This window comes from Colossoma macropomum, unplaced genomic scaffold (genome assembly GCF_904425465.1).
Source record: "Colossoma macropomum unplaced genomic scaffold, Colossoma_macropomum, whole genome shotgun sequence".
Lineage (NCBI taxonomy): Eukaryota > Metazoa > Chordata > Actinopteri > Characiformes > Serrasalmidae > Colossoma > Colossoma macropomum.
In genome coordinates this window covers 11,528,825-11,552,908 of record NW_023494786.1, presented here as the reverse complement: position 1 = coordinate 11,552,908, position 24,084 = coordinate 11,528,825, and the positions used below count along the sequence as shown (strand labels likewise).

Below are 24,084 nucleotides of genomic sequence, written 5' to 3'. Positions count from 1 at the left end.
CAGACACAGCAGTGCTGCTGGAGTTTTTAAACACCTCAGTGTCACTGCTGGACTGAGAATAGTCCACCAACCAAAAATATCCAGCCAACAGCGTCCTGTGAACAGCGTCCTGTGACCACTGATGAAGGACTAGAGGATGACCAACATAAACTGTGCAGCAGTAGATGAGCTATCGTCTCTGACTTTACATCTACAAGGTGGACTGACAAGGTAGGAGTGTCTAATAGAGTGGACAGTGAGTGTTTAAAAACTCCAGCAGCACTGCTGTGTCTGATCCACTCAGACCAGCGCAACGCACACACAGAGAAACAGAAGGACTACAGTCTGTAACTGTAGAACTACAAAGTGCACCTATATAGTAAGTGGAGCTGATAAAATGGACAATGAGCGTAGAAACAAGGGGGTGGTCATAATGTCATACCTGATCTGTGTATATATGTATGTGTATGTGTGTGTGTGTGTGTGTGTGTGTGTGTGTGTGTGTGTGTGTGTGTGTGTGTGTGTGTGAAATAAGCAGAGTGAACTGGATGTGCATCAGCAATTTGTCAGTTTTATGCGTATACGGTCATATCTTGACAAATTTTGGCATGACACATTCTTTTCGATATATATTATGCAAAAAAATAAAAAATCAAAAAGGCAAATAATTGTACATGATTTCACTGTGTCACACATATGCTGCTTAAAATTTCAGCAACTTTCCAAACACTTTCAAATTTGAAACACTTTCCAGAGTCCCTGCAAATGCACACAAAGCCTGACAGAGGGTGTTGTTATGCACTGATGTGGCCAGCAGGTGGCAGTTTTAACTGTCGCAATACAATGAAGTGAAATGAACTGCAGCACCGTGACTACACCATGCAATACCTCTACTTGCATACAATAATAAACTTACCTTAATGATCCTGTCCCCAGTCTGAACACCTGCACGCATGGCAGCGCCATCTATAGGTAGAGAAGAGACACAGAGAGATGAATCAGTCATGGATTTCATAATTACACACTTCTTTGCATCTCTTTCATTGGCAAAACTGCTTTTGTGAAAAACCATCACATAGTTGCAAAAAGGACCTGTACTTAAATGTGATGGAAAGGGACATCGTGTTCCAGTCAATTCCCACAGAGGGGTTGAGAGCAGGAGCGACTGAAAGCTCCACCCTGCAAAGACTGCTGATTATGGGATAACACTGAGAACAACATTACAGGGAGAAGCATTAGAGTGTGTCATTAAAGGGACACACACATACACACAATAATTCTCGCTCTCTGTCGCATCAGAAACACCACACTGTGTCAAACGCTAATCACGCTGATGCATGTAGAGTAACATCTGTATTATAACAGGAAATAAAATAAAACGTATAACAACAATCCCCACACTGCCCCTGCACATGTCCCCCTCCCACCCCAAAGTGGTTTCAAAGAGGCTGGGACAACAATCGATGCGACCCCGTGCTCCATGTGCCGTGTTACATAAAGGGAAAGTCTATTTATTGAATGGATTTGGAAAAAACGTGTTAGTATTGCTTGTCACGCCACAGATCACAACAGCTAAAGATCTTCCACTGAGCTCGATCGCTTCACTTCTCCTCCCACTGCGCGGGGCTTCCTCTGACTCCTCTAATTGGCAGTGCTCACAACATATCAGCTCCTGTGCTGACCTGCTGTCAAGCCACATCAGCCTCTAGCCCTCGAGCTGCCTGCTGCAGTGCTGAGGGTACAGCGCAATTCAGAGCGGCAAGAGCCGACAGAACAGCCAGCCCCTCATCCTATGCAGTGGGGGTGGGGAGAGGGGTGAAGAGCAAGAGAGAGATAGAGAGCGTTTACTTACCCTCTTTGACAAGTTGCACAAACACAGGGTTGTCTCCGCTCACGGTTAACCCAAAGCCATTCTCATCTTTCTGAATGATCACACATCTCTGAACCAGTCCTGAGAAAATATATATAGGAAAAAAGGGATGGGAGAAAGACAGAGGAAGAGAGACAGACAGGCATAGAAAAAAGAGTTTGACAATGATCAGTAAAATAAAGAAAAGCAGAAATTCAGAGAAAAAGATCAAGAGAAAGAAGAGACAAGAGTGAGAAAGATAAAATAGTGAGTGAAAGAGAAAGACAGATACAGAAGAGATAGAAATTGAGATAAAGGTAAAAAAAAAAAAGAGAGATTCAGACAGAGAGATAGAAAAAAGACAGACAAAAAGTGAGAGACACCAAGAGCGCAAGACAGAGAGAAAGACACATATGGAGAAAACAAGACAGAGAGAGCGAGACAGAGAGCGAGAGAGTGAGAGAGAGAGAGAGAGAGAGAGAGAGAGAGAAAGTCCAGATTGAGTGTAATCTGAAAAGCAGTCAGTGAGTTAGACAGTGATGAAGGATTGTGCATTAAAATATCTGAGAATCGAACTTCATACTGAGAAAGACTGATGGCAGGCTTCATCACAAGCCTGCTATGGCATATGCTTTCATCAGTGAATTATCGAACATGGTGTTTCAAACGCAAAGCTTTTCTGTAGTAAACAGAACTCAGGCCAGGGGCTAATTAACCAGGCTACAGCAATAAGAAGCATCAATGAACTGGAATAAATTGAAACAATGAGGAAATTGAAATTATACGTGTACACGAATTCACACGCACAAGCATAAAATCAGTGGCAAATAAAGACCCAATGACTGTGAATGAGAAATGAACACACTGATTTACGTTAATTAAAAACCAATTAGAAACATGCACCTCATCAAGAACTGCATAACAGAATCTATGAGCTGTTGGAATGCAGGCTAGCGAGGTCAGAATGTGCTTCTTCAGGATGTTATCTGGTGATACAATGATAACAGGTTTCAGATACACCACGTGTACTGCAATTTAAATAGCACTGAAACCAACCCAACACAGTTAAGTTTTTTTTGGGCAGGGTTTAAACTGGCACTAAGAAATTTAACATTTGTCTACATTGATCATCAGCACAATATAGGCTTTTGCAAGACTAATTACAGGGAGCTAAAATATGTCAATTGCAGTTTTGCATTCTGTGCTGTGAATATCCTGATCTCAGACATTCCAAAAAAAGCATTTTGTGATTCACAAGACCCAATAAAGAAATACTTTAGGCCAAAATAATTCTGCAGTCTTTAATCAGGTCACATGAAGGTGAGATTGCATTCAGAATGCAATAATTTAAACCGTACAGTTAATTGAAAATAGTACAAAGACAACATATCAAATGTTGAAACTGAGAATTTTTTTTTGTTTTTTGGAAATTATATGCCTATTTTGAATTTGATGCCAGCAACACATTCCAAAAAAACTGGGACAGGGTCATGTTTACCACTGTGTTGCGTCAGTTCTTCTTTTAACAACACTAAGTGTAACTGAGGAGACCAACTACTGTAGTTTTGAAAGTGAAATGTTTTCCCATTTCTTTTCTTTTTACAGTATAAATGCTGATTTAGTAACTGCTTTGAAATGACTTCTAAAACTGAGATCTGTGTCTATTAGTACACAAAGGAAACATGCTAGTTCTTTAGATTTTAGGTCCAAACATTTTATTCCTGAATAAAACAATCTGTTTTATGTTTGTTCAACTGCAGAAGGTTTTGTCTCACCCAGTTAGTGATGTGCTCAATGCACTTACAAAGTGAGTCAAGGGGACCACAGCTGTTTGGGAAAGGGGGCAAAGTAAAGTGTATCTGCATAGCTGTGGTAAGATATCCCACAGTCTTGTAGTATTTGGCTACTAATCAGACAAAGTAGTCCTTTCCTTGCAGGTATGAACAAAGGCGTTTTAGGATGTCAATAATAACCTTAATTAGAGCAGTCCCAGTACCACGACTATGACAAAATCCTGACTGAAATTTGTCTAGGCAGCTATTTAAGGACAGAAAGCCAGTGAGTTGCTTGAAGACAATTTTCTCAATCATTTTTCCAATTAAATTTAAGATTTAAATAGGTCTGTAATTACTCTGTTGCGCTCATACAACTGGATAAGACATAGCAGTGCTGCTGGAGACCTCAGTGTCACTGCTGGACTGAGAACAGTCCACCAACCAAAAATATCCAGCCAAAAGCATCCTGTTGGCAACGTCCTGTGACTAAATGATGACTAACATAAACTAAACAGCAACAGATGAGCTGCTGTCTGTTGTGACTTTACATCTACAAGGTGGAGCAACAAGCAGGTCTAGAGTGAACGGTGAGTGTTTAAAAAACTCCAGCAGCACTGCTGTGTCCAATCTACTCGTCCCAGCGCAACACACACTAACACACCACCACCCAAGTAATACCTGCTCTGTGGTGGTTCTGACCATTGAAGAACAGGGTAAAAGGGGGCAAACAAAGTATGCAGAGCGGTCTACAGTCTGGACTACAGTCTGTAAATGTATAACTACCAATTGAACCTATATAGTAAGTGGAGCTGATAAAATGGACAATCAGTGTAGATACAAGGATTTTGGTTTTAATGTTATGGCTGATCGATGTATTTTCACTTCAACAAAGCATGCAGTCTGACCAGGGGTGTTCAAACTTTTGCCTATGACTGTACAGAAACCCCAGCAAAAAAGCACAATCATGAGCAGTAGTAAATTTTTATTTGCACTACTTCAATTCAGCTGTACACATGCTGCATTGCCTACTGTGGCTGTTGTTAACCATATATGGATATTCGGGGGTGTTTCTTCATATAAATTAGCCAGTTCACGCACAAGCAGAGCAGCACATTTGACATGTGTCAGGAGCAGGTAAAGTGGAACACTAAAATGTGCAGAGGAGAGGGCACACAAGGTTTTTGGACTGAGAAACACAAGCCTAAACTATACTGTCCAACCCCTTTCTGTATGTAATACAAAAGTGACATACACAAATGTTGTGAAAAGATGAAAGCAGTATGAAAAAGAAAATAATTAAAAAGTGTAAATATAAAGCTCCTAATCCTCTTTATAAGCAATACAAGTACCAAGCTCCATGGCAAGGCAGAAAACCAGCTCTAAAGGTACTTGCAGCAGCTTTTCAAGGATCCATCTGGTTTGCTCCCATCTGGTTTGCTTTAAGGAGGAAGATTTTGTTTTTGAATTGAAGATTATTCAAAGCACTGAAAAATGTACACTGTTTATGTAGGATATTCATGAAGCGAAAAAGCAAAAGAAGTAATCACTGCAATTTGGCAGTTTGGCGCTTTGGAAGAGAATCTGAGGATTTGACACCAAATCACTCGGTATCAGGAGCACAGATGGGGATGTAACTAGGCTGTGTCCCAAGATGGATTGAGAAAAGATTCTGTTAGTCCTCATAGCGTAACTATCCAAGATAGTGCTTGAGCAACAATGAAAAATCGACGCAGTGGAAAAGAAAGGTGACATCAGTCATGTGAGGAAAAAAATCCTTTCTATTTCTGCCTTTAAAATCACAGTAAATCCTGGCCACCATGGAGAAAAGCCTGACAGTTTTAACTAGAGGTTTATGAGTAACTGAGGTGTAGTGTGAGTGCAGTGCATGCACAGGGCTGGCCTGCCAGACAGATACAGCTCTCAGTGGACAGCTTGGAGAGAGAGGACAGGTCACGAGACAGAGGAGCCCCAGCCCAGCAGAAGCAGAAAGATCTTACCACATGACTCGGGGGTTCCCTCGGCCACTGCACATCCACTCTTCTGTACCAGCGCTTCTTTCCCACCCCCCACGGAGCAACACAACACAAACAGCAGACAAAACAAAGACAAATGACAGGATGACAATGGTAAAAGAATGCAAATAAATAAAGAATGAGTGTGGCTGGTTTTTAAATCTCCTTCAACTGCATACTTTTTATTCTGTTATTATTTTAGTAGTTATTATTCAGCTAGGAATTATTTTACTATGAATTATTGTCTACTGTCTATCTACTATGAAACCACAGTGTAAGTTTTTAGTTTTGAGATTGAGGAATTAAAGTGTGAACCCACTTACAGGTTCTTAGAGACCTAAAGAGCCCACATCTTACATTTTTCTTTTATTTTTTCCCCTGAGATCCAATTATATAATGGTGGTTTTATGTACCAAAACTAGTCATAATCCATTCTTACATGACCATTTTCCAACCTCTTTTTATCTCTTACAATAAAACATGTTGTGTCTTTGAGACTTATACATATAAATATAAATTTACTGTGCCCTGGGCTGAAAGATTAATAAAATTTATTTTAAAATTGCAATTTGAAAAAAGTATTACGTGCTATCCTACAATCCTACTTAAGTGCTATGTCCAAGACCACACAACCAAAACTAACTGGCAGTAACTGGCAGCGTTTAAGCATGAAGCCAGAAAATGTTGATATGCTGGCCATGTGTTGATGATCTTGACCAACAACAGGACTTTAATTTATAAACAATTTAAATCCCTGTTACAATACTGGTCAGAAAAAAAAATCAACAATATTCTCCCCAAATCTTTCGGTCCTAACTGTGCCTCAATCAAAAAGCAATCCAGGCTGAAACACTGATTAAAATTTCAATGTTAACGGGCAGATATACTGTAAATAGGTTTTTGAGACATGGCAAAAACAACCCAAAATTAGTTTCCATGGACAGCATGAAATGGGAAGTGAACAGTATGTTTTGAAAGCGTAATAATGTTTACATACTACATCACTTCTTGTATTTCTCTCTGACAATCAATCCAACATGTGATAGAGAAGCTAAATTTTCAGTTAAGCTTTCTGAGCTACCACACCGTGGAGTATCCCATGGCAGTTATAGGTCATGTAAAAAAAAAATAAAAAACATGGGCATGAAGACTTGATCACTTCAATATAGATTTTTCTAGCCTCAGTTTTTCTCAAAAGCTGAAAAATAAGGCAATAACACAACTTCACTTAAAGATGATGGGGCTTCAATCTTGACATGCGTTGGCAATTACCAGCTACACGTCTACTGCCCGTGATGAAACAGCTCTTAATTAGTGCCTTTATTAATTAGTTATGCAGTCTCAAGTCTACCATCTAACCAACCTTGGACAGAAGTTCTTATCTTGAATACTAATTCAGCCAACACTCATCAGAATATATAATGAGAACAAATGAAGGCGCAATGGAAAACACATTGAACTTATGGTGGTTTAGATTCATGCCTCAGGAGAAGTGCAAACATGAGGAAAGAATTAGGATTGTGCAGGAGAAATGAGCACACACAATCTATTCTAAAGGTGTAGCAATTTTAAGATGCATCAAAAAACGGTGAACTGAAAATTAAAACAGTCTTCCTGACGCCCTTACGCCTCTTCCGAGGGTCTTTCATGTTTCTTACTTTGTGGAAACCACTGTCTACAAGGCATCTGGATGCATCCTATCAGAATAAAGTGTGATGGGAGGGATTTATGTTAGTATATAATTGTTTTTAACTTTAAAATAATATTTAACACATAAAATATCACAACTTGAATTGAATTTTGACCTTGGAAAAAAATATCAAACCTGAAAATATCCACGTCCTAAAGCACCTGCTGTACAGATTTACGACCATTAATATATGAACACAAGGCACTCAGGTACTTCCTGGTACTTTTGCTGTAAAGAAAAACGTATCATATCGAGACACTACCGTAACGTATGAAAGGCCTCTTTTCCACTTTAGGGCCAAAGGGCTCTGAGCACGGGGGGGTAACCAATACAGTGGAGTTTCTACATGGTTCGACACTGAACACTTAAAAGGGCTCAGTCTTAGCTAACCATACTCGGGGCGACAGAACTGTTCAGTGGGATGACGTAACGACGTAGCTATCGCAAGTATAAATGATAAACACTTACAACAGCAAGAGCAAAGTCGACTGATTGATGGTGGAGTGACAAAAAGCCAAAACAGGACCTGTTCTGTAGTGCTTTAAGCTGTCGTCTGCTGGGCTAAGCTAACGCGAATGCACGGTGCCTCCCACCGCAGTACGGGCTCGGTTCTGATTGAAAACACCTAGGGAGGGAAGGCTCCTAATCACAAGTGAAAGGTTATTGTTTAAAACAAGGGTTACCAATTTTATCCGCAAAGGGCCGGTGTGGCCAAGCCTTTATGCAAAAAAAGTATGACAAACCTGAGAAACTGAACTAGCGGACTCCTAAGGTGCAGCAATGCTAAAACATCTGTAGTTTTGTTGTGCAAGAACACTGCAATTATGGAGGTTATCCAAAGTATTTTAGAAAAATGAAAGTCAAAAATCCACACAGGCTTACTGGTGACATACTCTTTAAATTTGCAGATAATTACAAGTATGTTTTTTCTCATTCAGCCAAGGAGCTTGCAGCAATGCTCTGAACTGTGAAAAAGACATTTCAAAACTTTTAGGGGCCATTTAACATTAGCAGAACATTGCAACATTTCAAGTGCACCATTACTTAACAAGTTAGGCATCCGATTTAAGCCGTTTCAAGCAGTCATCGCTTTCATTTCTGTTTCAACAGTTTCAACACTGAGGTTTTAACATGTCTCTAATTGCAAAATTAGACATTTTCTAATAGCAAGATGACTTTCTTTTTCCATTACAAACAAAGAGAAGAAAAGTATGAAGGATGCTCTCATGGAAACTCTACTGACAGTTCAGAGTCATGAAAAGACTTCTGAGAATAGCTGGTCTTGCCCCTTTTCGCCTACACTTTCTCATTAACTGGTTGTTGATGACAGTCCTGCACGCAAAAGCTTTTTCTTCATCATTCAGTCTCTCACAATGTCAACCATATCGTAAAATATGATAGACCCACCATAATCACCACATGAAATGACCACTTGCACAAAACTTTCTTTCGCTTTTCTGCTTCCCAATAGTTGATGAAAAAAGGAGTTTCCTCCATCTGCAATAGTGCCTGCTCACTGCCAAAAACAGGGCCAGGAACATATGCATAGTTTATGGTCAGCAACTCTGAATCATAGGGCTGTTTGAGCCAGTTCCTCGGCAGCCACTGGATAAGCACAAGCTCACGTGTATGCCTTGCGCAGAGGAAAAGCGTTGCCATTGTAAGAGCTGAGTGTCAATGCGAGAAGCATAGAGCACTTCAGTTCCCTCAGAAACCACACGTGTTCTTCAGTAATTCATTAGGATGAGGAAAGAGAGTGACAAGCCAAAGAGAGAACAAATACCAAAATACAAACACACATATAGAAGTCCAAAAGAGGCCACCAGTGCAAATGCTTATATTTTGCATTCTTTTTCAGTTTAATACAACATGTCATTACAAATTACATTACCAGCATAACAATATGTGTGAAAAGTAGAATTTTTAAAATATGCACATGAATTTAAGAATTTCTAAGTATTTGGTGGCATTTCCCTGTTTTGTGTGCACTCAAGCTGGCGTGGGCTCCATAAGTTTGCGTAAAAGCCTCTGATGACCACATCAAATCCTCCTGAGAGTCGGAACACAAGCTTCAATGGAAGGGTCAAGATTCAAGAATCAGACCTTCTATTCAAAAGCCTCAAAACATGTTCAGTATCACAAATGTGCTTAAATTAGAATAAGTGACCTAAAAATAAAAAAAAAAATGCAGAATATTTGTTTTTTTTAAAAAGAAAAAAAAAGTAGCCTATATCTTATGAGCTAGTTTGAAGAACAAAGTTTGGTTACAGATTTTCCTGGGAGCCTCCAGCCATCACACAGATTTATTAAATTCCATCACCAGCATACTTGATTCAACATACTGAAGTATCGATTAGCCAAATCAGATGCTGGTTTAGAAATGGTTAAAAAATATATTTCCAGATAAATAGTTATTTAAATATAATTATCTCAGGTGCCTAAAGCTTTTGCAGAGTACTCAGTCTATACAGAGAGAGAGGGAGAGAGAGAGAAAGGAGGAGGGAGGGAGAGAGAGAGAGAAAAAGAGAGAGAGAGAGAGAGAGAGAGAGAGAGAGAGAGAGAGAGAGAGAGAGAGAGAGAGAGAGCGCGAGAGAGCGCGAGAGCGAACTTGTACCTGTAGAGTCAAATGTAGAGTCATGCACTGGAGGAATGGCAGGTTTGTCACTTTTGGGCCTCTTGTCAGGGGGATGGTCTCTGCTGAGAATACTACTGGTTCTGCAAACAGAGACAGGGTTGGGGGGGGTCAGAGGTCAGCTCACATACTAAAACAAAACAAAACAAAACAAAAAAAACAAAACAAAAACAAACACATAACTGGTGGAGCCTTGGCCCAAAAAAATAGGGGTGAGCAAGACACACAACCAAAGCAGCCAACCCTTGGAGTCTAAATGTGTGGAAGGGCACAGGGTGTGTGAAGTAAACAGAACACTGCCTCAATGTCCTTCCCAGCTAAACCCAGCCCAGCCCAGCCCAGCCCAGCCCAGCACCACTCTACCCTGTGCCTGCTTCCTAAGCCCTGTCTTAGACTTCTCCCTGCACAGCACGTTGTGTAAGAGTCTTCTGTTCTCCAGGGCAGTTACTGCAGAGATGGGCTACACAGCAAAAGAGGCCCTTTGTAGGTCTGGCTCACTGTGCCTCACTGTGGGCCACTGTTTGGCGCATGCTTGCTAACAGCCTGCCATGTGCTGCACCCAGCCTGCTGTTCTTCAGACAGTCTATGTCTCTAGAGATAACTCTGGTGGCAAAAACTGGTGTAAGTGTTTTGTTATAAGTGACTTGCTTACCTGTTTGCTTTTTTGGGAAATCTGTGAAAAGAAAAAAAAGGAGGTTAAAATAGATGTTCTATGAACAAACAAAGCAAGAAATCTAAGGCCCTTTATACAATCTGTTAAGCCCCCTTTGTATGATCCCACAGCTGCTTGGCTGAATACTCAAGCTTACTGCCTAATGAGTGCAACACAGACTCTTCAGTACTACAGCATGACTGTTATTCATATAAAGCTTGATAAGCCTGAGGCAGCTACCTCACACTGTGCAGATCCACAACAACTTTGTAGGGGATCACGCTGTTTGTCAGAAGGCTGAAAAACAGCAGGTGCCCTGTGTTACCCTGTCTTTCTTGGGGGTTCATGCTGCATTTTTTTGCAATAGCAAACATGTCAACAGAATTGTACCTGTCAGTCCTGCTAGTTGGTTAATGCTGTAGCATTGCTAGTTGTGATCTTGATATGTTCATGATCGTTTTGATTCATTTTGAAACCATCAAGTTCAGGGGAATTTGCCAACGACAACACCTAGTCTTGCCCCCATCTGTCACTACAGGCTCTTCTAACCATCATCTGATTGTTCAGCACAGAAGAATGCTTAACAGTGCCCCACCCAGGGTGCATGAAACACAAGATGCCTCTTAGGCAAAACACAAGCAAAATGCATTTACGCATCTCTCTCTCGAAAAACAACTTAAAAACGGTCTCTAGGTTTGCAAAAATATACAATGTGATCTTTTACCTCAATCACTGTAAAGCCCTATTTTGGATTAGCTTATTAGGTAGATAGGTAGATAGACAGATAGACAGACAGATAGATAAAAGTTTGACACTCCACTCGGTGATAGAACTCTCGCATCCTGAGGGCAATAAAATTGCCACAGGAAGAGCTTGTATCTAGTGGGTTAAAATGTATTTCATCAGAATTTCAGAATATTTATCTTTAAGAAAGTGACAGACATACGATCTAAAATCTGAGATAATTTTATTTTTAGAAAACTTTCTGAAAAAACATTAAATATCAAAATGTGGCAGAGGTTGTACCATCTGATCATGTGCAGATGTGCACATGTACCGTGCCTTCAACTGGCTCAAGAAAACATTTTTAAAGCAAAGTACTTTAGATGCTCTAATAATTATGTAACAAGTAAGTAATTACTTTTCAAAACAACTATTTCATAGTTTTTCGTAACCATTTATTTACACATTTATCATCACCTGAAAATACAATTATATGTAAAATGTAATTAAATTACATGATACTGTGTCAGTATAGTGGTTAACAGTGAACATGCTCACTGTAGTATGAGTAGGTAACACAATACAACTACAACAAACAATTTTTTTGTCTAATCGCTAATATAGCCAACTACCGAGCCTGCAGCCTAAACTGAGCAGCAACTAGAACTAGACTGAAGCATGCTGATTACGTGCAACGTTACTAGTGGTCCAAATAAAAAACGAGTCATGGGGGTTGCATCTTACAACCATAATCTGTTGATTACACTCATAAACTCTCATATTTAGTCAGAGCTATGTTGTATGTTAGCCTATAGTATGTGTGCTTCATACCTGTAACGTTACATCTCAAGAAGTCAAAGTTGCTCTGTGTAGCGTTAGCATGGCGGCCCGTACAGAGATAAACGCAGTGGGCGGTTTAGTTTACGGCTCTTGTCTACCTTAGTGGCCTCATAGCAAGTTACAGCCATGCTTATACTGCTGTTCCAGTTTTGGCGGCGTCTTTCCCAATGCACTGTGTTGAATACGATAGAGGGCCTCACATGGCAGTTACAAATGACAAATCCACCGAGTGCAACACGTGTTAGAAAATAACGTTTTGCATAAAGAGACCTGTTAGTGTTTTGTCAAAAGCTGTAGGCAACAAGAAAACTGACAGAGGCAGACGCCTCGTAATTCTCTAATAGGGAAAAACCCTGTTTATACCTATAGCTGCCATTATGATCGCCCCTTTAATGAGCCTGTGGGATCTTGCTTATGTCACTGATTTTCTTTCTCCTGATAATTCTCTCCCAGGTAGAACATGAAGTCAAACTTTTATCACTCAGACTAAATAAATGATTGGGTATTCTTCAAAAGCATCCATTTTTCATTACATGAGAGTTTATGAGGGTAATTAACAGATTATGGTTGTAAACACCTGGGGAAATGTCTTTGATACACACTGAAGAAGACCAATGACAGCAAGAAGCAGCAGTCAGAGGTGACAAAGCCTGCCCTGGAGTGTGTGCTTTTGTGACAGCTTTTTCCCTTTGGTTCAGCTAGTTTTACACATAGTGTATGAAATATTGCAAGGAAATGTTCTTTGATTGGTCAGGAATTTGGCAGGGATAACAGCACTGTTACTCTCACGTTTGTCTCCATTAAATGAAGTACTACTAATTTTAACTTTCAAACAGTATAGATCCATATCTCATTTATATTCTTGATAAAATGTATTATCATACATATTATGGTGCTCAATGTCTACCTATTTGACAATCAGAGTAATGAAAATAAACCTTACGTGGTCACCATTTCTTTATGATTTGGTTTAATCATGGTTTAATTACGTTTAATTTTACGCAAAATAATTTTAATGCAACCAATCACCTTGCCCACGCTGGTCCCACCTATCAAATATACCTTCTGAAGTTATTAAAATGTTTTAAATTTGGCTGACTGTACAGCGCTAATGTGCTGCTACAAGGCGAGAAATGCATGCTCTACTGTTGAATTCCCTTGTTTGGTGCGGACCATAAAAACACATTTCCACCAGCAGCAAACTAACCCACGGTTTGCTTGGAAGTGAGACCTGCGTTTTTTGGTGGAGTGTTTGACACCTGTCAAAACAGACTGAACTAAAGTAAAAATTCAATTGGCCAGCACCAAACAAGGCAGGTGTGAAAGTGGCCTTATACTGCTCATGTCCCCTCAAAACCTTTGCAAATATGAACCATGCTGTTATCATGAAATATTGAGCAGGAATGCCTGGAAACCTTAGAAAACAAAGGCATAGTAGGAGAGCTAATGGTCTCCAAATTGACTGAGCTGTGCGGTCATCCATTATTAAGCGATCCTGACCAGAGATTTTTTTTTTCCCCCTCAAAGTTAACCTAGCAAGCCATGACAAGTCACTTTAGGACAGTCTGCTCTGCTGACTCAGACTTCAAATAGAACTTCCTAACAGTAAATAAGCTACGCTACCAGCGGCACCCTGGACAGATATCAGAAAGGACAACCGTGGACCAAGTACTTCCAAGGAACATTATTCCATTATTCAGTGGAACTTTCCAGAATTCATTAATATCAGCTCCTGCATGGCAATAACACAGGAAAATGAAAAGTAAAAAATGAAAAACAAAAATGAGCACCTTAAAAACAATAGTCAAACTTTAGCCAGAGGGTGAGAGCTTGTCCCAGACAGTATTCTAACCAGCACCAGTGCCTTCACTGGTGACACAGAATCCCTTTGAGAGTGGTCAGAAGGAGCTGAATGGGCCATTTATGAGTGTGCATGTAATAAGTTCCATGGTGTGTTCCTCTGAAGCCTGAAGCTACAGAGCACAAATGGAAAAGTAAGCACAAGCAAGCTGCGGCGCTAATAATCATACATTTTACGTCTGTTATTCTCTTCCCTCTGAATCATATATGGTGACGGGGCACATTTGAGGGAAGAACTTGGGTTAGCAAAACGCCGGCCATGATAAGTCTTTGACGTGACATAATTTTGTGAAACACCAGGAGACAAAAGCAAACGGACAGCAGCAACAGTTTTTGGGCTGTCTCAATTACTCGACTGAAAAAAAAAAACAAATTACAAGTTACATTCTCAATGAATCATCTTGGTAAATTTGATGTTAAGACACTCAAGTCTTATTTGGGCGCACCACTGAAAAAAGAAACCCACAGCAGCAGCATCTCACCAATGCACACATATCTTTGACTAGTCAAGTTTGTAGTCATAATTCTCATTAAATGTTTGCTGTTAGAAATTGCATGTGTATGAAGTAAAAGTTTTTATCTAACTAAATCTAGGCTGAACCACTCAGTAGACAGCTAACAGGATAAAAGGCTACCCCAATTATACATAGAGTAATGTTTTACTGAAGAAAAAACTACAACATATAAAGATCATGCAATGTGAATATCTGCTACAGGCTTTAAATGCTTTAAATTTCTGTGTTTAAGTAGAGCTGGCATGAGTAGCATTAAATTCAGTGAGAGAAGTGAATGTACACTACTGTTAGCTCATGGCTAACACAACACTGAAATTTCCCACAAATAAACTACTGACATGTTCAGTGCGTTCAGTGTTTTTGGGCCCGATACCAATCGCTGACAGCCAATACAAATCAAGGCTGGGGCTGGACTGTTAAGGGCTATTCAAACCAAGTATGATTTTTTTGGACAAAAAAAAACAGATGCGATTTTAACATAGAGGGACATCTAAACCAAGTCCAAAGCGTTTTTCTGTCTAAACACTCTAAAAACTAAACGGAACATATACTGGGTACTGGGTCTACAAAAAAGACAACACGGGGGAGACTCACCACCTCTCACAAGAGCGAGCTGAAGCTGAATGATGAGCGATTATGAGGACATAGTATATGTCCTGCAGAATATATACATATTCTGGTGTATTTACTGTACACGCTTAAAAAAGATGGTTCCTCAAGGGTTCTATAGTTCATGGTAACACTTGCAGAACCCTCTGTATGATTAAAGAGTTCTTTTTGAAAGCGTTCATCAGAATAATGGAGAATATGTTTTGTATGGTTCTATACAGAACCCTTTTTGGTGCTATATAGAATCCTTTTCAAAAAAGGTTCTATATACAACTATCTAAAGCACATTCTCATTCAATGTGAAGAACCATTTCACAATGTAAAAACTCTTTAATCATGCAATGGTTCTTTATAGAACCATTTTCTTTACTAAAGAACCCTTGATGAACCATCTTTTAAGAGTGATATTCTGAACTTGTGGGGCCTGAAGAACGACATTTTGCTCCAACGTATACAAGCATAACAGTTTCCAGCAAAAGTGATTTATTTCTGACAACCATGGCAAGTTTTGTACCAAATGTAACATCTAATAATCAATATGCACAGGCCCAAGTGATATTTTATAATTTTAATATGATTTTCTTCATGTGTACATGGACTAACTGAATGCCAAAATTGGCTTTTGACAGTGGTGAAATCCATGTAACTGGCAAATTAGGCTGGTCCACAGCCTGTCGAGCCTCAGCTGACGCTGCTGTGGAAAATGGCACACAGCACCAAACACCGACTCTATTTTCCAGCAAACGTGTGGGCGGACTTCCCAGTCGCATGTGTACCTAAGTTTTCTGACGTGGGCTAAAGCAGGGGGTAGGTTGGGGGGTGGTCTGCAGGGCACAGGAAATGTGGAAAAGAAACCCTGGAGGGGTGATTCCACTACTCAATTGAGGTTTTGTATGACTATGGAAAAAAGTGGCCCGGACCAAGTCAAAACAGCCTGCAAAAGGGATACACTGACCATGAAACTCACAACACTGTATGAGAAACCTCCTAGAGGCAAAGAAAGAAGAGAAAAAAGCTGTGTTCTGTCACAAATAAAACTAATTAGCCTAAGCTTAAATGAATGGCATTTACTTGTATGAGTCTGTGTGTGAAAGTATTTTATTTTAGATGCTTAAGAAAAACAATTTGTTTTTTTACTGTGAGTGGTATTTAGTACAATATAACTAATAAAAAGAACCATATTTAACAACTGTATAACAAGTTAATGTAATAATAAGAAGTAAAAGTAAAATAGTTCTATTGTGCAAAATAGTTCAAAATAGAACTGAACAATATATAGCTTAACCAGCAGTGTGCACACATTAGCACGCAACAGCTTCTCTGGCTTGGTAAAAACGCTGTTGAATGTTGTTTCACAATCGAATTTCTCAAGCCATTTGTCTCGCATGTGCTTCCCATACACTTGCGCTTACATCAGTCATTAATGCTGGGAGCAGCAGCAGTTTTCACAAGATTTATCGGGTTGTTTCATGTAACAGGGCGCAAGACCATGCCGCTGGCTGATGCAGCTGACCGACGGAGCTGCATCGCAGGCGGGGATAGTGAACACACTAGCCCTACTAGTGGGCTGACATGCAAAAGGCTAAACTAAACCTAGGCTATTATTACCCCAAGAGAGCGGCGTCCCCTTCCACTGGTCTCAGTGACGTTCATTCCTTTAATAACTACCTGAACTAAAGTTAACTCAAACTGTAACTGATTTCACACCAGAGATGAGTGATTACTGAAAGAAGCCTGGCTCAGCCTTTCAGGTAAGGGGCTACCATTAGCCTGTTTTGAACTGTTTGTATGTTGTGAACTGGCTTATATGGGTGAAACTAATACTTTAAGAAGAATTCTAACTGGTCTCACACCCACTACTGTTGCCTTTCCACAGAATGCTGGTGTTACAGATTTTGTCATGAGTTATTTATTCTGCTGCTTGTCAACCCATACCGTCGACAAAGTTCATGAGCGAAGAAACTGCTTCAAGGTATTGGTATCCCCATCACCAATACAGCTCCTGCATTTAAAAAGTCTCAAAGCAGATATCAAAGCTGTATTGGTATCAGTTCCAATACTGGCACTTAATCACAGTATTACTGTATTGATAAGTGTACAGCCAAGAGCTTATTCACAATATTACTAAATCAATATTTTAAACACAGCCCATATTCTGTGCAAAATACTAATGCACTCCATTGAATTGATATCTGATTTCAGACCTCATTAGGACTAATCCAACTCACCATCTAACACTGCCCTGAGTAGCTTCAGTGTTAGCCCATCTATGCGCACCACCACTTGAATTCACGGGCGTTGAAAGACTTTCTTGATTTGACTGACATCACAGGGTTCTTGAGCCCATGTTTCAGTAAGCAAATCTGTATTTCCTCATTCATCAGACATGTGTCTGCACTTATTTTATTTTTTTTAAATAGGCTTTTGCATCTACCAAAAAAAACAACAAAAAAAAAACACAAACAAACATAAAACCCTGAATAGTAACATCTGTAGAGTACAATACACTACAGTGCTCACAGCAAGCTGGCTGGTAAAGTAGAGACTCACTTCCAGATATGGTAGAGAGAACCCTGACTCATGTCTGCAGATAAAGAGAGCACATGGTGCTGTATCTGAACAATGCTTCACTCTGGCCAGGCCAGCAGACCTGTGGTCCAAAGCATGACATCATCACTTTCCTCCAACCTCACCCTGCTCACCCTTACAGCTAGAAGAGGCCATACATCTGTCACAGCAAGAGCTGGACACTGGATGACAGTGCGTACAACACAGTAGATGTTCATATGTACAGCCCAGCGGCCTTACGTGATCTAGGATGAATTCATGACTAACCCAGAGAGACCTCATCTGGTCTCAATGTGCACACAATTTAAAATGAACATGCTCTAAACAGCTGTAGCTGTTACTTTCAGCATGGTTCCCCCTGACGTGCAGGAGAAAACCAGCCACTTAGGCCAGATTGGTTTCCTTTCACCAACGTTTGCGAATCTGTCAGAGCACAGCTGCCGTGCCAATGCACTTAACTTAAACCACTGCTCGCAGTAATGAGAAAAGGCTGCATAGGGAGGCATCCGGGAACAACAAAGTTTCCTGTATAAATGTTAAGTGCTGGTAGATTTTGAATAACAGATTTCTTGTATTTGGCAATCAATAACTGAAAACTGACAAAGCTGTCAAAGACTAACAAGCAAAGGAAAGACACTTCTCTATGAATCAAAATATATGTATAAGTATAATATGTATAAGCTGGCAAGTTTACTTATTTGGTCAGGTGTTAGTAGGCTTTTCTAGAGTGAAACAAGGCAAATGCTGTAAACTGCAAACAATGTTCGTGTTGAGTTCTCTGTGATTATAAGTCTATACTTTACGTGGCTGTTTCATTAGTTAAAAAATGCCTTCTGTCCTGCATTCTGTCTTATCATTCTTACCTGCTGCCAGCTACCAAAAATGTGAAACAATCACATTTCATATATCATTCCATTGGATACACTTCTGCTACACTTTAACTGACTGTTATAAAAAAAGATTAGCATTTTAAGCTGACTATGGCTTAGCTACTTCTAATTGCTTTGAAAAAGGTATTTAAAGAGGTCAATTTTGTTGGAAACATGGGTGTTTCTTAGATAAATCCGATTTACCAACCCGAGTATTTCAAATCAGAGCTGGCAGCATATGCCACTTTTTATTTGTGTCTGAGTGGATTACTCAGTTTCGGAAGGAAATCCACTGTAGAGAATGATGGTGTCTGTGAACTGACATCCAATACCTGACACAGGCTATTCACAAATACATTATTTTCTGATGACGTAACATGGCAGTCGTGGTCATCAGAATCACCGTGAAGAAACTTCACCAAATGCCATTTATTCCCAGTAAACACAAAGCAAAAATTAAACCACAGAGCGGTTATTTTTGGTGTTTTGCTGGGCGTGGCAGCTGTGGCCGTTGGACTGAAAACACTGCCATCTCTGCAAGCTACGAGAATAAGCGCGTTGTTCATGCAAACGGTTTCTTCACAACTCTTTAGAATGGCTTCATTCATTTTAATTGCTTTACTGTTATCCTTTTATATTGCTTATATATATGATTTAGTGATGATTCTACTTTATTTAGGCTGGTCATTAATTGGCGGGATTTCTCTTCACGCATGCTTCGGCCTGCTCCCGCCTGCAGTGGGCTGGTTTTCCGCCCGCTTCTGTGCACAGCACTAAAAATTAGTCCCGCAACATTAACTCAACTGTAAATGTCGACACAGCGCGAGATGAGTGATTACTGAAACAAGCCTGGCTCAGCCACTGGGGTAAACTGCTGAGGTTTTATGCTGTTTGCATGTTATGTTATCTGGTGTATTTGTAACATATCGGTGAAACCAATTGCTTATGAAGAATTCCAAACCGTCTATATGTACTACTACTGCTGCCACAAAACACTGGCGTTGCAGATTTTGCCATAAGCATTTTTTCTGCTGCTTGTCAACCCACAACACTGGACTGTTGTGACGTTCCATCTAATGGCACGCATTGCTATCAGTAATGGGTTTCGGTATCCTCATCATTTAAGTGCCAGCATTGGAGCTGATACCAATACAGTATGGGTATCAGTGCAACCTTAGCATTATATAAGATTTATTTATAGGTATAAAATTTATATATAGGTATAAAAGAATGAGTTAATAATTTAGTTATAAATAAAGTGTTATCATATTGATTGACACCACTAGTATTTACATTAGGGATGTTCTGATCCAGCATTTTTGCTCCCCAAGTCGATCTGAACAGAGCACCTTAAATACTGATGCCGATACCGACCCAATCTTTGTGCCTTCAGAGATATTATTGCCACACAATGCAGGTCAGATTTACTAGGCTGCAAATTAAGTTAAAAATTATTACAGTAAATAGCCTTTGTTTTTAGTATGTGCATAATTTGACTTTCTAGACTGACAGATTAGTTTTTTGGCATTCTTTTTAAACATTTTACAGTGTGTTTTACACTGGTTAAGATCCAGTTTATTGATTTCCCTTGGCTACCAGTTACCATAACATCCTGCAGCAAAATGACTTAATTTTTGATATGTGCACAGCAATACACACTCTGAACTGAGAGCTTTTCTTTAAATAAAAAAAAATGCAACGCTGTGAATTCATATCACTAACACGAGCGCTGTAGCCTGCTCTTTCCTCCCAGTTCTGAACATTTTTAAACCTTTGCATTACATCCAGTAAAGCAAAACATTTCCATTATGCTTTCATTATTTTTAACTAGTTGTGACTTGCGAGTGTAAAACATCACTGGAGTTTATTTTCTCTATGGTGTTGGCCACGTCACTTGTGGTTAACAGCAGAAAACAGACCTGAGGCATAATAGGTAGATAAATTACACACAGTTGAAATGCCAGGATTGAAGTTTTAATTTTCTGCTTCAAAACAAATCCACACAAGAGATATTAAAACACCTTTGTTAATGCGATATCATTGTCTATATTACTAACAGACAAATATGCAGCATAAGTTAAAATATAAATATCACTTGTAATAATGTTACACTCAATGTACAGACTGCAGTATCTGAGATACTTAAACAATTGTTAATGATTAGTGAAGTTATAAATAATCACATTTTAATCAGCACAACTGACTGTGCAAATGTTTAGCTGATTGATTATATATTCAAGGTCTGATTAACTTCAGAAATCAACTCTACTAAATCAAATGTACTATTCAGATTCAATCAGCTGCATATTCTGATACCAATATAATAAAATGATCTAAATAAAAAATGATCTACTGTCATAAAGAAGAACAACTTTACTGCACGAAATACATTTTCTAGAGTATAAAGTTTATCATGGACTGTGAGTCAAACTCTTAAATACAGTACAAGATGAGGACCATTATGGACTTTTATCTCCACCATTATCAAATTTTGATTCTTTTCTGTGTCTATGTTGCTTTTTTTCTCCTTGAAGACATGCACTCTGGAAAAAAGCCCTACAGATGAGTATAACAAGACGGTATAACAAGACTGCATCATTTTTAGTGATAAGTAATGGTGTTCAGGCAACTGCAGTGAGAAGAGTCTTGAATAGCCTTTATGGTCCTAAAGGCACCAACTGGCACCACGAGGAGCCTACATTTGCTCGCAGCATCAGCTGTTAAAACACATTAAACAGTGATGACTGAGTAACAACAACATCCAGGGAGACTAGAGTGAGCGTGTATGTGCGTTTAGGCAAGCCATGGCGAGAGCATTTTCAGGGGCACTGACGGTGAAGGAGACAGGAAAAGAGAAGGAGAAAGGAAAGATCGTTGAATGGGGATGTGTCAGTTAAGGTTATGTCAGATAAAGAAAGAAGAGTGAGGCCACTAGCTTGGGACCCTCCCTCCTAATGACATCACAGAGCACATTTGGGGGGAAGAGTGTGCGGGGCCACTGCCAGAGCCTGAGGAGATTTTCCCTTTCTGCTCCAATAAGTCCAATCCCCACTCTTCACAAGGCTTGGGGATGTACATTTCTTTACGCTAGATTGTCTGCTTCAGTTTTTCGAAACTCAAACAAAGAAGAGGTGGCAAAGTTGAGAGGAGGTTGTGTTTAAAACTCTCTTCTTTATTACTCTGCTCGGAGGGAGTTAATAGGAAGGATGCAAAACTGAGCTTGCTCTACCTGCTTAGTTCATGTGCCTGGTAATATGAAGCACAATTCATTATATCATGCCACTTAGGACGTTACGTTGTTTTCCTGTAATCTTTGGTCAAACAGTAACGACTGTGCCCATCACCCCTTCCTCCAGCCTTATCAATCTCAGCTAGCTGAGAGATCTTTAACACTTGCCAACTTCTTGATACAATATGATATGGTACATGTGGTGAAAACTATATTAGACACACGTCTGTTTTGTGTTCACTTGAATACTTCTCTAGCATTAATAAAGTGATGTGATGCCATGAGCTGAGCACAAACCCTGCCCTCTCTGTGTAGAGTTAGGGATTTACTCACTCTGCTATAGAGGCAATTTCAAACTACGCAGCCTACTCTATCCTTAACTAAACTGTCATAATATATCAAACATGATGACCATTCTCACTCCCACAGTTGGGCATCAAATATGTGAAACAGTAATAGCTACTGTCACAAAAACCTGCATCATCATAAGGAGCTTTTTAAGGAGTTAAATATATATTTCATTGCTTGTTGTAGGTCTATAAGGAGAAGAAATTACACAGCCAAAAAAGGCTATACTTTTTGCACACCCAGACTGTTTTAATTATGCTTTATAGCTTCCCATATTTCATCTCAATATCCAACAACTTCATTCAACTGCATGTTTTACACCCACAGCGAGTAGTCCTGTTTGCAGCCTTGATGTTTCGAGTCAAATTTGGACAAATCCACTCAGCACAGAATCAACGGTGAGCTTTCTACATTTCATCAAGTAACGTTCAAACCCCATTTCTGGAAAAATGGGACATTTTGTAAAACACAACAGAAACAAGAATCTGTGATTTGTTAATTCTCTTGAGCCTTTATTTAACTCATAAAAGTACAAATAAACAACATTTAATATTTTGGCTGACCAACTTGATTGCATTTTGTAAATATAAAGACATTTTGAATTTGATGCCTATGACACACTCGAAAAAAGGTGGGATGGATCAAAATAATAGTGACATGTTTGACCGGGTATAAAAGGACCGACGACCAGGCAGTCTTTTCAAGCAAAGATGAGCTGTGGTTCACCACTTTGTGCCAAATTCTGTGTGAGGATTGTTAAACAGCTCAAAAAGAAAATTTCTCAACTCAAAATTGCAAGAACTTTAATGGTCTTTCACCATCTACCATATATAATAATCAGAAAAAAATTCATGGAATCTGCAGAAATCTCAGTCTGCGTAGGGCAAGGCCGGAAACCACTGCTGAATGTGTGTGACCTTAGAGCCCTCATATGGCATTGCATTAGAAAAAAATAAAAATAAAAAATTGGGATTTTAGAGAGCCATATGCTGCCATCAAGATGTCAGTCCTCATTCTGCTCATGCTACAACAGCGTGGCTTTGTTAACACAGAACACGAGGACTTGACTGGCCTGACTGCGGTCCAGATCTGTCTCCTATTGAAAATGTATGTCACATTATGAAGAGGAGAACCAGACAACGACGACCACAGACTGCTGAGCAGCTGAAGTCTTGTATCAAGCAGGAATAGGCAAAAATTCCACTTGCAAAACTGCACCAATTAGGATCCTCAGTTTCCAAATGATTAAAAAGAGTAATTAAAAGGAAAGATGGTGTAACACAGTAGTTGTGTGTAGTAGGCATCTAAATTTGTGTGTATTTACAAAGCACAATTAAGTTGGTTAGTGAAAACAATGGACATCTTTGCACTTTTGTCAGTTAAATACAGTTTCAAGATACTTAACAAATCACAGACTCTTGTTTGTATTGTATTTTACAAAATGTTCCATTTTTTTCAAAATGGAATTGGTACAAACACATTAACCACGCAATAAAAAAGAGATGAGAGATGTAAATGGGCTGTTTAAAAAAGGACAAATATAGAGAAGAACCATACAGCACTAGCATAGTTTGCTAAATCTTTCTTTAATTGTCTCAAACATGAGCTTCATCAGCATTCCAACCAAAAAAAGTACGGAAACACTCCTTTTCTGTTGTGAGACCATTAAACAAACATTTATCAAATTATGCTGATGCTGTATGTTTTTTTTTCTAAAACAAGAAAAAATTAATGATTTTTCAAAAAGGGACAAATTGCACATGGGGGTGAAAGAGGATGTCTCACAGTGAGGCCGTCAATGTGTTAGTTTACAGATATATAAGGACTTCCAAACAACCACTGCCAGGGTCTTTTTTGTGTGTAGCATATAGCCTTAGTTTGGTTACTAATATTGTTAAATATCACAAACATTTTTAAAAAGTACTGAAAAAAAA

At 39.4% G+C, this 24,084-nt stretch overlaps 1 protein-coding gene across 5 annotated transcripts in view; it reads right to left on the bottom strand.

The window, feature by feature from the left end:
• arhgef12a (Rho guanine nucleotide exchange factor (GEF) 12a) overlaps positions 1–24,084 on the bottom strand; it is a 63,139-nt gene that overhangs the window by 26,185 nt on the left and 12,870 nt on the right. For 2 of the 5 annotated variants that reach the window (XR_005006298.1, XR_005006304.1), the window contains exons 2-6: positions 10,590–10,610; positions 9,920–10,020; positions 5,601–5,657; positions 1,832–1,930; positions 896–945 (exon numbers count right to left, since the gene is read on the bottom strand). Coding sequence is in view for 1 of the 5 variants with exons in the window: in XM_036560908.1 (XP_036416801.1) it covers positions 896–945; positions 1,832–1,930; positions 5,601–5,654; positions 9,920–10,020; positions 10,590–10,610 (325 nt within the window). In the remaining 4 variants the exon portion in view is untranslated. The remainder of the gene's footprint in view (positions 1–895; positions 946–1,831; positions 1,931–5,600; positions 5,658–9,919; positions 10,021–10,589; positions 10,611–24,084) is intronic. The other 3 variants (XR_005006310.1, XM_036560908.1, XR_005006316.1) reach the window with 2 other exon arrangements.